General features: G+C 44.9%; 1 protein-coding gene across 1 annotated transcript in view; it reads left to right on the plus strand.

Annotated features, from left to right (window-relative positions):
* GLRA1 (glycine receptor alpha 1) overlaps positions 1-13,017 on the plus strand; it is a 236,926-nt gene that overhangs the window by 91,320 nt on the left and 132,589 nt on the right. The window contains exon 2 of the mRNA XM_040345118.1: positions 3,185-3,315. Coding sequence (XP_040201052.1) covers positions 3,185-3,315 — 131 coding nt within the window. The remainder of the gene's footprint in view (positions 1-3,184; positions 3,316-13,017) is intronic.

Genomic DNA, 13,017 nt, shown 5'->3' on the forward strand with positions numbered 1-13,017 from the left:
TGTTGTGTTCGTTCAGGTGTCTATCTAAACGTTTTTTGAAACTATGGATGCTCCCCGCTGAGACCACCGCCTGTGGAAGGGAATTCCGCATTCTTGCCCCTCTTACATAAAAAAAATCCTCTACGATTTTAAGGTTAAACCTCTTTTCCTCTCATTTTAATGAGTGGGCACGTGTCTTGTTAAACTCCCTTCCGCAAAAAAGATTTATACCTATTGTGACCAGTACGGTATTCGTATCCCCTCTCAAGTGTCTCTTCTCCAGAGAGAATACGTTTCAATGACTTTTAAAATTATATTAAAATGTTAAAACTCGTATAAGATTTTAATGATTATGCGTTTTTGCTTTGCAGCAGTCTGTTTTATACAAAGTCTAAGTCTGAAGACACAGCATTTGCATAAAGATACAGTATATTTCTATAGGAGTCGTTTAGGCATCTACACTAACTTTTTATAGACAATTTAGTTAAAAGCTAATTATGGCCTTATTCACAAGAGCATTTTTTTTATTTGTTTTACATGTAGCATTTAAACTGATGGAGGTCAGCTGTTGCTGTCCTTATTGCATCATTATAATGTGTTTCATGTTTTAGAATTGTACATGTATGAATATCCAGAATTGTCTTAAAGTCAAACTCCAGGAAAACACCTAAATACACACTTGTAATACAGGGTTCGACAGGGTGCTAGGTCGCAATTGCGACTAGAATTAGCGAACCTGGCGCCTGGGGCGGCACAGCTGGGGTATCCTGCGTCTCCGTGTGCCATGGGGCGGACTGACCATTCGGGCACTCGGGCACTGCCCAAAAGGGCCCCATGCCACTAGGGAGCCCCATTAGAGTTGCCAGCCTCGGTAAAACCAGGGACAGTATGTAAAAATCTGTGTTTTGTACCATCTGTCCCTGAAATGTCCCTTACCGACATCCTTTTGGTCTACAAATCCCAATATTATAGCTGCCCCGCCTCTCCAGTACCTTCTGTGTGTGTATGTTTACTGTGTGTGTATATTGTGTATGCATACTATATGTGTGTGTGTTTCTACTGTGTGGCCCCACAATCTCTTATTGCCTGGGGGCCCCATAATCTCCTATTGCCTGGGGGACCACATAATATCCTATTTCCAGGGGGCCACCTAAATCTCCTATTGCCTGGGGGCCCCATGAGTTGTCAGTCCGCCCCTGCGTGTGCCCCCACCTCCCCTGCCGCACGATCGTGTCAGACCACACGGGCCGGTAATTGAGACCGCGGCTTTGCGGCTTTCTGCAGGCCTCTGCTTCCTTCTGTGATCTGGCGCCGTCTTGTGGTGGCCATTGGTATGACAAGACAACCAGCAATGCTAATGGAGCTTCCTCTGTCTGTTTTCACTGCCATCTCCTTCCCTCTAATTAGAACCCCCAAACATTATATATATTTTTTATTCTAACACCCTAGAGAATAAAATGGCGGTCGCTGCAATACTTTCTGTCACACAGTATTTGCGGAAAAATACACTTTTTTTAATTAAAAAATAAGACACCAGTAAAGTTAGCCCAATTTTTTTTATATTGTGAAAGATAATGTTACGCCGAGTAAATTGATACCCAACATGTCACGCTAGAATTATTGCTCTCGCTCTACCAATTGCAGCGATACCTCTCATGTGTGGTTTGAACACAGCTTTCATATGCGAGCGCTACTCACGTATGCGTTCGCTTCTGCGCGCAAGCTCGGCGGGACGGGGCGCGTTCCTGGCTCCTAACTTTTTTAGCTGGCTCCTAGATTCCAAGCAAATTTGTTAAGCCGTGTTGTAATACATATAAAGAAGTTGCTTTACCTGCCAAAGGGTTTGCATTTCCATCCATCAAAATCTTAGATTGAGACGGTTCTGCCACATTGTTAGGAGGGTGGCAGCACTTTTTCTGTTACAGTTTGGGAGGTTATGATGTAATCTCCCCTCCCCTCTCCCCAGCTGCTTGTGATTAGAAAGTGAAGGCCCAATAGCAAGCTGATGAGGTCACCCCTCTTCTTCCTTTTCTGGTCAATCTCGTTGCATGCATCACAGCTGATTGGCTCCCAGTGCTGCCCCTCCTACTCCCAATCTAAATGCTACTGTGCAACAGATTTCCAAACCAATTTTAAGATTTTTACAGCGGCAGATTAAAAAATGATTTCTGTCTAGCAGCACTAGGGTCATCGGTTCGAATCCTGTGCCTGCATGGGTTTACTCCAGGTCGTTTGGGTTCCTCAGGGTACTGCAGTTTCCTCCCACTCCAAAGACATGCTGGTAGGTTAATTGACTCTTGTCTAAAGTGGCCCTAGTATGTATATATATGAATGTGAGTTAGGAACCTTAGATTGTAAGCTCCTTGAGGCAAAGGAATAATGTGAATGTACAATATATATGTGTAAAGAGCTGTGTAAATTGACAGAGCTATATAAGTACCTGTAATACATAAACACTGAATGCATTGTACAGTATATGTCTTTATATTTGCCTGGCATTCAGCTTTAAGTTAATCTTTTCAGCTTTTTAGATGTGTTTAGTACATCCAAAGCTTGAAGAGGTTAAAACAAGCTCAAGGTAGAAGCCATATGTTTTTTCAGTTTTGTTTAGGCTTTTCTGTAAAAGTGATCTGGATGGCTGTAGAGTTGTCCAGTCACTTTTACCATACTTCTAAAAGCATCACCTATTGATAATTTTGAGCACTGTAATTATTCCTCATTTCAAGGGCGTACACAGTTTGAGGCTTGACATATTTGGTATCTATTTACTCATCACAATCTTAATTTTTATTGTAATACAAAAAGATGTGGATTAAATAGTGTTTGTGTGCATTCAAATTTATTTTATTGTATTTTTTTCTTGAAAATATAGATTTCATAAACAGTTGCGTAAATATTGTGCGACATAGAAAAATTGCAAATACCGTCCTTTTTTTTACTTCTGCATTAAAAAAATACACGCTTTGGGATTTGTACATAATTTTATAACCAATGGGAAGTAGTTAAAGCAGATACTTTATCAATTCACTCCAGCTCATATGCAAAATGATGTATATATATGTGTGTCTACTGATTTCTATAAATAACACGTGTAGGAAATGTACATTGGTGTGTCACCAAACTTTCTATTTCTGTCTTCTTTCTAAACATTGTATAAAAAAAAATTATATCAGCATCATGATTAATATTTAATTTTTTGTTTCAGCCTCGCAGCCTCCAAAGAGGTGGGGGCCTCCGTCCGTTCCAATCCCAAGCAAATGTCACCATCTGATTTCTTGGACAAGTTGATGGGAAAAATTTCTGGATATGATGCCCGAATTCGCCCTAACTTCAAAGGTAATCTAGTTGTGTCTATATTTTTTTATTAAAATAAAAAAATATTGTAAACTTACTTGTTCTGTGCAATAATATTGCACAAAGTAGTCCCTTATATCTGGTTCCTTACATCCTCTTTAACAGTCCCCAGCAGGTGCTGTCTGCTCTTTCTTCATCAGGGTGCTAAGGGGGCATCCGTGCAGGTGCACTTCCGAGCTGGGCTGTGTGCGTCCATAGACACACATAGTGCCAGCAAGCCACACCCTCTGCTCCTTTCTCATAGGAGTTTGACTGACAACAACAGAAGCCTATGGAACAGAGTATAGCAGAGGTGCATCTGGGACCATGCTGGATCAGTGATGGGACTTAGGTAAGTGTTTGAGGGAGGTAGTGAGGGGTTTTCTCTTTCAAATTATTTATTGTTTTTTTTTTAAAGAAAATAAAAACAAAAAGCACTCTCACACAGGGGCTATGGAATTAGAGAAAATTGTCAGTAGATAACAAAGTTGTGGTTAATTTATGATCAAAACATAAACAATAGCCATTTCTGAGTTCTCTATATATGGCCAGAACATGGCAAAAATAGAGGACAATTTATATTAAAACGAATTTGAGAAGAAAGGGAGAGAGAATGGGGGGAAGAATGAGGAAGAATAGAGCAGAAAAGATTCAAGGGGGATGGGAGCAGTGCTGTGTCTTGGCCTAGGTAGACAAGGCCCAGGCCTAGGGCGGCACTTTGGGGGGCGTGCAAAAAAGCCACCCACTGCAAGAAAAAAATCCTTCCCTCCTCCTGAGTCAGCTCATTCACTACCATGGCTGCTGGCTGCAGCGTTCAGAGAGCATCTCTCTCATGAAGCATAGAGCATGACTGTTCCAGCCTCCTCTCCCTCCCCTCTACACAGACAGGACAGCAGAAAAAGCGAGCTGGTCAGCTTCTCCAGGTGAACATGGAATCACATCAGGGCAGATCGGATTGTGGCTTTAGCAGACGGACAAACTACATAGTGTATATCTTGGAGGGGGTGAGAGTTAAATACTGATGGTTTCTTCCACGCTCTGGCTAGAGACTGTTTACTATCTATAAATACATACATGGTGAGCTTCTACTGGTGCATGACGAGACCTTGTATAGAGTGGTGAAGGAGAAACAATTTTGTATCCCTAGGAACCGGAAAGGTGGAAAAAAAATTGGATTAATCCAGACGTTCTAGACCAAAAAGCAATTTACTTAGGGCAGGACCGACATGTGTGGAGTACAACTCCACATTGGCTACAGCCCCTAAAACACCTGACGCCATGGTTGGGATTAGCATGGGTGTTATGGGTAGGGACCCAGGACCTATGGATGAGAATTTTGGTATGGTTGACCAGACCCTGCTCCAGTATTCTAATTCCATACGGGGCACAGAGTCTCACTCCCATTGTGCTACACAAGACAGAGAAGAACAAGAATCTTGCAAGTTTAACAAACTATATAGTATAGAAATAAGTCACAGGCCTCGTACACACGACCGAGAAACTTGTCATAAAAGAAACATTGTTTTCCTTGACGAGTTCCTTGTCGGTCTTGTCGAGAATTTTGTCAAGCTTTCTTTGTGTACACACTGTCAAGACAAAATCTCGCCGTTCTCAAACGCGGTGACGTACAACACATACAACGGCACTATAAAGGGGAAGTTCGATTCCACTGGCACAACCCCCTGGGGCTGCTTTTGCTAATCTCATGTTACTGCGTGTTAAGTAAAAGTTTGGTAAGAGACGATTTGCGCTTTTCAGTCTGTTACAGCGTGACAAATGTGCTATCTCCATTACGAACGCTACTTTTACCGAAGGTGCACTCCCGTCTCATACTTTATTCTGAGCATGTGCGGGTTTCTAAGCATATACACAAATGTGTTTCTCGTTGTAAACCAGCCCAACGAGAAACAAGACGAGGAAATTGAGACTCCTGACGAGAAAAAAGAGAACTTGTTCTCGTCGAGAACCACAACAGTTTTCTCGACGAAAAACATACACACGACTGTTTTCCTCGGCAAAAAAGCTATGCCACCAAGTTTCTTGATGGATTTTGTCGAGGAAAACGGTTGTGTGTACGAGGCCTCAGGGAAGAATGGAGGCAAATGTGTTCAAAAATGGTTTCCTGGAATAGAAAATCTGAAGGTTTGTGCAAGGTCAGAATTCAGTGGCATATATAAAGGTATTGGTAGTGTTCTAGAGCAGGAGTTTGATGGTGCTTATGGAACAAGGCCCAGGAGGGGAAGTTGCAGAGGTCAGAAAAGGATGAACATGCCAGAATCTAGGTGAAGTCCACCATCTAAGTGCATGTGCCTGCTCCCATCCTGGGAGAAATAGTGGGTTGTTGCAAATCAGTAAGAGGGGGAGGAAGGGAAAGATTAGGTTCCAGGAGTAATGTGTGGAGTCCCACAGCTTTGAGCTGTGCTGCATCACTGGGGTCGAGGAGGGAGGATGAGATTAAGGAGGAAACCACAAGAGAACCGAGGCTGAAATGGTGTCACAGTTCGGGAGTCCTAGGAATAACCAGGCAGTATCAGAAATGGCATGCATCAGGGTAAGCTGTGCAATTGTCTCTGCTTGGTAATTCTTAGTAATGTTGGGAACACCCAGCCCCTACTGTAGCCTATGTTTGTGGAGCAGGAGATCAGTGGCTGTTTATAGGCTCAAGTAAATAAAAGCATACATTTCGGTAAGAGCCTTAGACCCCTTTCACACTGAGGTGCTTTGCAGGCCCTATAACGCTAAAGATAGCGCCTGCAAAGCACCCTGAAAGAGCCGCTGCTGTCTCTCCAATGTGAAGGACCCAAGGGCTTTCACATTGGAGCAGTGTGCTAGCAGGACGGTAAAAAAAGTCCTGCTAGTAACATCTTTGGAGCGGTGAAGGAGCTTCCCCACCACTCCTGCCCATTGAAATGAATGAGCACTGCATCTCTACCGCCGGCAAATCGCTGCTGCAGAGGTGCTTTGCAGGTGGTTTTAACCCATTTTCGGCTGCTAGCGGGGGTTAAAAGTGCCCCGATAGCAGCCGAATAGCGCCGCAAAATTGACGGTAAAGCACTAAAAATAGCAATGCTTTACTGCCGAAGCACTCACTGCCCCAGTGTGAAAGGGGCCTTTGAAAGAAAGAAGGGACCTGAATTGACAGATTTGTAGTGAGGTTTTCCTACCTTAATGTAGGGAATGCATTTAGGTAAAAAAATGTTTGGGTTTAGAACCACTCTATGAAAATGGAGGGTGTTATTACAAAGTCTTTCTGAATATCTATTTCTGGTCTTTTAATTGAGCTTTCATTATTCATCACTAGTTTATGATTGATTGTAACTTGGCAAGTTCTTCTATTATGATCATTGATTATAAATATTTCAGTCTGAATATTGTTAATATTCTGTCTGGTTCTTTTTGGTGTGTTTATTATAATGAAGTGTTTTTTTCTCTAAAATATAACACTGGGTGCTGGAGAACATTCTCTAAATTTTTGGTGCTGATAAATAAGAAAACAATTTTTTACCTACAGGCACTCCATTCTAGCAATATTGCTTACTGCTGTGAAAAGCTGCATCCCGCTTTTCTGGAGGCAGACATAGGCCCCATCAATATCTATCTGGTTGATTGAGGTCACTGAAATCAATGAGCTGGAGAACTTGGTGGCCACGGAGAGGGGCCTTTGAGATAAATTCCTCAAAAAACTGTTCTATTGGCACAGATTTATCTACTCAGAGGTGTATGCAGCCTTGCTGGGTTAAACTGCCTTCCTGCAGAATCTGGAGGTCACCCCAATGGTTTTAGCGGTCAGAGGGGATGGATGAGTGGATGGAAACTCTATCCCTTTCTCCCCTTTCCCTTGTCACTTTCCCTTCCCTCCTTCACCTCCCCTTCCTCTTCCCCTCTACCCCCCCATTTTCTTTTATTTTCTTTGTGTTTTTTGTTTTTTCTCTCTCTCCCTCACTTCTCCCCTCTCTCTCCCCCTGCTCTACCATCTTTACTCTTTTCCTTATATTGAGTTTAAAAATGTAAAATGTAACACGGGTACAGAGAAATCTGTTGGCTTTGTCCATCGGGGGACTCTCGCATACATAAACCATCTCTTCCTGTCTGGACTTGGTTACTATTTTGGACCTGTGGCGGCATTGAACCATGCCTAGTAGGGATGAGCCGAAATACCCCCCCCCCACCCCCATTCGCTTTGCACCAGAACCTTCGAACGGACCGAAGGTTCGCGTGAACATTTAGAACCCCATTAACGTCAATGGGACTCGAACGTTCGAATTCAAACGTGCTCATTTTAAAGCCTAATATGCAAGTTATTGTCCGAAAACGGGTTTGATGAACCCGGGTCTTGCCACAGGGAACATGTATCAATGGAATTTTTTTTTTTTTAAACGGTCGTTTTTTCTGGAGCAGTTATTTTAATGATGCTTAAAGTGAAAAAAAAGAAAAGAAAAATTACTTTAAATATCGTACCTGCTGGGTGTCTATAGTATGCCTAAGTGGCACGTTTTTAGAACTGTCCCTGCACAAAATGAGATTACAATAAGAAAAAATAAATTTAAAACTGCTTGCGGCTTTTATGTAATGTCTGGTCCCTGCAATATGGATAAAAATCATTGAGAAAAATAGCATGGGTTCCCCCCCCCCCCCCTCCCCGCAGGTCATTACAAGCCACTTTGGCCCTATATACTTTGAACAGCAGTATACAGGCAGTGCAAACAAGACAGGGACAGTAGGTTTGTTGTTAAGTAGAATCTGTTTGTAATTGTGAACTGGTACTTTTTTAAAGTGTAGCTCCAGCCATAAAATCTATTTTTAAGCTTTTCTGAAAACATAGAGAAGGGTTATCACCCCTGTAACATTTGTTTTGCTGTCTGTGTGCATCTGTTCAGAAGATTGCAATTCGCTTTCTGTCCCAATGACAAATGATGTTTTGAAAATTCGTTTTTTTTTTCTTAACCCCCCTGGCGGTATTCCCGAGTCTGACTCGGGGTGAGATTTTCATGCCAAAAGCGGTAACCCCGAGTCAGACTCGGTCTCGCCTCGCTGCAGCAGCAGACAAAGTTACTTACCTTGACCCTGGATCCAGCGATGCCACCGCGCTGTGTGAGCGAGCGGGACCTCGCTCGATTCACACAGCGTCCTCCTGTGCCGCCGATCTCCGTTCCCTGCGACGTTACGACGCACGGGAGCAGAGAACGGCGCCAAATTCTAAAACGTAAACAAGCACATTACATACAGTATACTGTAATCTTATAGATTACAGTACTGTATGTAAATAATACACACCCCCCTTGTCCCTAGTGGTCTGCCCAGTGCCCTACATGTTCTTTTATATATTAAAAACCTTTCTTTCTCCCTGCAAACTGTAGATTGTCCATAGCAGCCAAAAGTGTCCTTTTATGTCAAAAATGGTTTTAGATCAGCTAGAAAACAGCGATAATAAATTATAATCACTTGCAGAATTGTGCGATAGCGATTTGTGGGGAAATTCGTCATAAAAAAAAAATAATGACAGCAACAATTCTGCAACTGAGCAAATTTCAGTGATTTTGAGTTGATTACATTATTGAATAATTTTTATTAGAATTATATTATTATTTGTTATAATTATTTATAATTATTTATTATATTATAATTTATAATTTTGTTTTAAAAAAAATGTCATACCCGGGATGCCTACTAGTCTCTTGTTTGGTCAGATTTAAGTGAGTTATTCCTAAAAATTACAGACCTACAGTATAAAACACCAAATTTCCTTGCAAATAATGGTACCGCTTTCAGCATCTTTTTTCTGAAAGAATCATACCGCCAGGGAGGTTAAACAAGGATTGGTGATAAAGCATCAGTGGACAGGAGACACCTCTTACAGAAGAGAATTTTCCTTCCTAGGGGTAGATTTTCTCTCACTTCCTGTTGTCTCCTTCCATTTGCAAGTAGGAGTCGTTTGTAAGTTGGATGTTTGAAAGTAGGGGCCTGCCATATATACTCTGCAGAAATTTGGGCCCTAGGTGTTGGTGTTGACACAACACTGTAAGCCCTCACAGTTAGTCTTGGTGGGCGCTGGAACACCCTGCTGTGTGAACTATTATATCAAGAATTGTAATTACATACCATTGATGAACAGTGGTAGAAAAATTGGGTCTTTGGTGCTGGCGCTGGTGCCACAACTCTGTAAGCCCTCACAGTTACTCTTGGTGGGCACAGGAATGGGCCCTGCTGTGAAATAATAGATCAAGAATTGTAATTACATGCCCCTGTTGAACAGGGGCAGAAAAATTGGGCCTTTGTTGGTGGTGGTGGTGATGCTGGTGCCACCACACTGCAACCCCTCACAGATACTCTAGTTGGAGCGCAGGAATGAGCCCGCTGCAAAGTATTGCATGAAAAATTGTAATTACACGCCCCTGTTAAACAGGGGCAGAAAAATTGGGCCTTAGGCACTGGTGCTGGTGTCACAACACTGCAACCCCTCACAGATACTCTAGTTGGAGCGCAGGAATGAGCCCGCTGCAAAGTATTGCATCAAAAATTTAAATTACACTACCCTGTTAAACAGGGGCAGAAAAATTGGGCCTTAGCCACTGGTGGCGGTGCCCAGAACCAAAAATGTTCTTACAAGCTATATACATGATTATTGAGGAGGAAAAGGATAGTCACTTAGCATAACAGGATAGTCACTCAGCATCAGCATAGGCAGTCTGGAAGGGATCTGACATTTCAAAAAAAAAAAATACTCAGTTACATCAGCATCAGGTGCTTGGTAGCTGGTGGTGATCCAAGCCTGATTCATTTTTATGAAGGTCAGTCGATCGACCGAGTCGGTGGAGGATGCACCCTGTGATCGGTTACAAAGCCTCCAGCAGCACTGAATGTGCGTTCTCAAAAGAACGCTGGGATGCAGGACAAGCCAGTAGATTAATTGCGTACTGAGCAAACTCTGGCCAGTGATCCATCCTCAAGACCCAGTAAGCCAGAGGATTTTCGGTGGGAAAGGTGTCCAAGTCTGATCTTGCCCCTAGGTATTCCCGCACCATGTAAAACAGACGCTGGCGATGGTTGCTGAAACCGGTCATACCTTGGGGCTGCGGACTAAAAAAAAATCTGAACGCATCGGTCAGACAGCCACCTTCTCCACCGCTCTTTCTGTGACTGACCAAAGCCTCAGCAACACGTTGTCCAGGACCTACATTTTGTAACCCCCGTCTCTGGGAACGCGTTGCACAGACCTTTCTGCAAGGCCTTCCGAAGATGCTTCATCTTCTGCTTCCTCTGCGCCGGCAAGATAAGGTCCGCAACCTTATTCTTGTAACGTGGATCAAGGAGAGTTGCCAGCCAGTAATGATCCCTCTCCTTGGTAGCACGAATACGAGGATCCTTCCGCAGGCTTTGCAGGATCAGGGAGGCCATACAACGTAGGTTTGCTGAGGCATTCGGTGCGGAGTCCTCTGGGTCACTGAGGATGTCAGGATCCGAAGCCACCTCATCCCAGCCACGTACAAGTCCATGGGTTCCTTGGGACTGTAATTGATCCCTTGAAGACTGCTGCTGATGCTGAGTGCTAGGCTCCACCTCCATGCTGACACAATCCTCCTCCTCCTCCTCCTCTTCCTGTGTGATAGGCAGGCAAGCAGGAACACTGTCTGGATAAAGGGGGCCTTGAGAGGTAAGGAAGTCCTCCTCTTCCTCCCTCTGTTCTGCCTCAAGGGCCCTGTCCATTATTCCACGCAGCGTGTGCTCCAACATGTGAATAAGAGGGACAGTCTCACTGATGCATGCACTGTCACTGCTCACCATCCTCGTGGCCTCCGCAAATGGTGACAGGACAGTGCATGCATCCCTAATCATGGCCCACTGGCGTGGGGAAAAAAATAGCTCCCCTGACCCAGTTCTGCTGCCATATTGACACAGATACTCATTAATGGCCCTCGGCTGCGTGTGCAGCCGCTGCAGCATGGCCAACGTAGAGTTCCACCTGGTGGGCATGTCACAGATTAGGCGGTTCTTGGGCAGGTTGTATTCCCTTTGCAGGTCTGCCAGCCGAGCACTGGCATTATATGACCGTCGGAAATGCACACAGACTTTCCTGGCCTGCTTCAGGACATCCTGTAAGCCCGGGTACCTGCCCAAGAACCGCTGCACCACCAAGTTAAGAACATGAGCAAAACAGGGCACATGGGTCAGTTGTCCCTGTCGTAGGGCAGAGAGGAGGTTGGTACCATTGTCGCAAACCACCATTCCTGGCTTAAGCTGGCGTGGCGTCAACCACCTCTAAGCCTGCCCCTGCAGAGCTGACAGAACCTCTGGCCCAGTGTGGTTCCTGTCCCCCAAGCACACCAGCTCAAGCACCGCATGGCGTATCTTTTTCCCTTCATACCTGCGTAGCTCCTTAAACGCCTACGGAGCACCGCTGGTTCCGAGGACACATCAGCACAGGAAGAGGCCACAGAGGAAAAAGAGGAGGGGGTGGAGGAGAGAGGTGTGTCACAACCAGTAGTAGCATTTTGGAGGCGTGGTGGCCAGCAGAGTCACCCAATGCGCCGTGAAAGATAGGCAATGTCCCTGTTCATGCCTGCTGGACCATGAGTCAGCGGTAATATGCACCTTACCACTGACCGCACTGTCCAGCGAGGCATGCACATTGCCTTCCACATGCAGGTAGAGAGCCGGAATCGCCTTCCATGAGAAAAATTAGCGTTTGGGAACTTGCCACTGAGGTACCGCACATTCCACAAACTCACGGATGGGGGCAGAATCTACAAACTGAAAAGGCAGCAGTTGAAGTGCTAGCAATTTAGCTAAGCTAGCATTCAACCGCTGGGCATATGGATGCCTGGGAGAGAACTTCTTTCGGCACTGCAGCAGCTGGGGCAGGGAAATTTGCCTGGTACAATCTGCCATTGGTGTACCGATAGTAGATTGCCCGCATGTACTAGGCTGTGACACACCAAATTCTACACCTTCAGTCCTATCAGTGCAGACTTCAGAGAGGACTGAGGGTATAGTGGGGTTGGAGATCCCAGCTGATGAGGGGAAAGGGGAGGTCCGCTTTGTTCTTTGGTGTGGGTCTTTGAGGTATGCTTGCCAACTAACTGCATGGCAGGTCGACATATGTCTGGTCAAGCATGTGGTGCCCAAGTGTGTGATGTTTTGGCCACGCGAGATACGCTTGAGACATATGTTGCAAATAGCAGCGGTGCGATCTGATGCACATGTCTCAAAAAAGGCCCACACCAAAGAACTTTTGGAATAATGCTGAGACACAGCAGCGCCCTGCACATGTGTGCTTTTTGATGCAGTCGGTGTGCTGCCCTTAAGCTGGCCCCTGGAGGGCATCCTGCCTCGTTGGAGATGTGCCTGTGCCTCCTCCTCCTTCTCCTCCTCCTCCTCTCTCCTATCAGGCACCCACGTAGAGTCAGTGACCTCATCATCCCCTCCCTCCTCATCACTGTAGAAAACCTGGCAGTATGCTGCAGCTGGGGGAACATGACTGCCAGATTGCTGTCCTTCTTGGGAACCCCCTCTCTCTGGACTCACGTTACTGCCTTCCTCTTGTTGTGTACCATCATCGGAGCCTTCAAAACGCTGCACATCCTCATGCAGCATGTACCCAACACTGTGTTCAAACAGTTCGGGGGACTGCTCAGGAGGACATGGTGGGGCTAGGGAAGGAGTGACTGATGCCATTGAGCAGAGGGAAGAGGACGCCTTGGCAGCTGC

The sequence above is a fragment of the Rana temporaria genome, chromosome 3, assembly GCF_905171775.1.
Source record: "Rana temporaria chromosome 3, aRanTem1.1, whole genome shotgun sequence".
Taxonomy (NCBI): domain Eukaryota; kingdom Metazoa; phylum Chordata; class Amphibia; order Anura; family Ranidae; genus Rana; species Rana temporaria.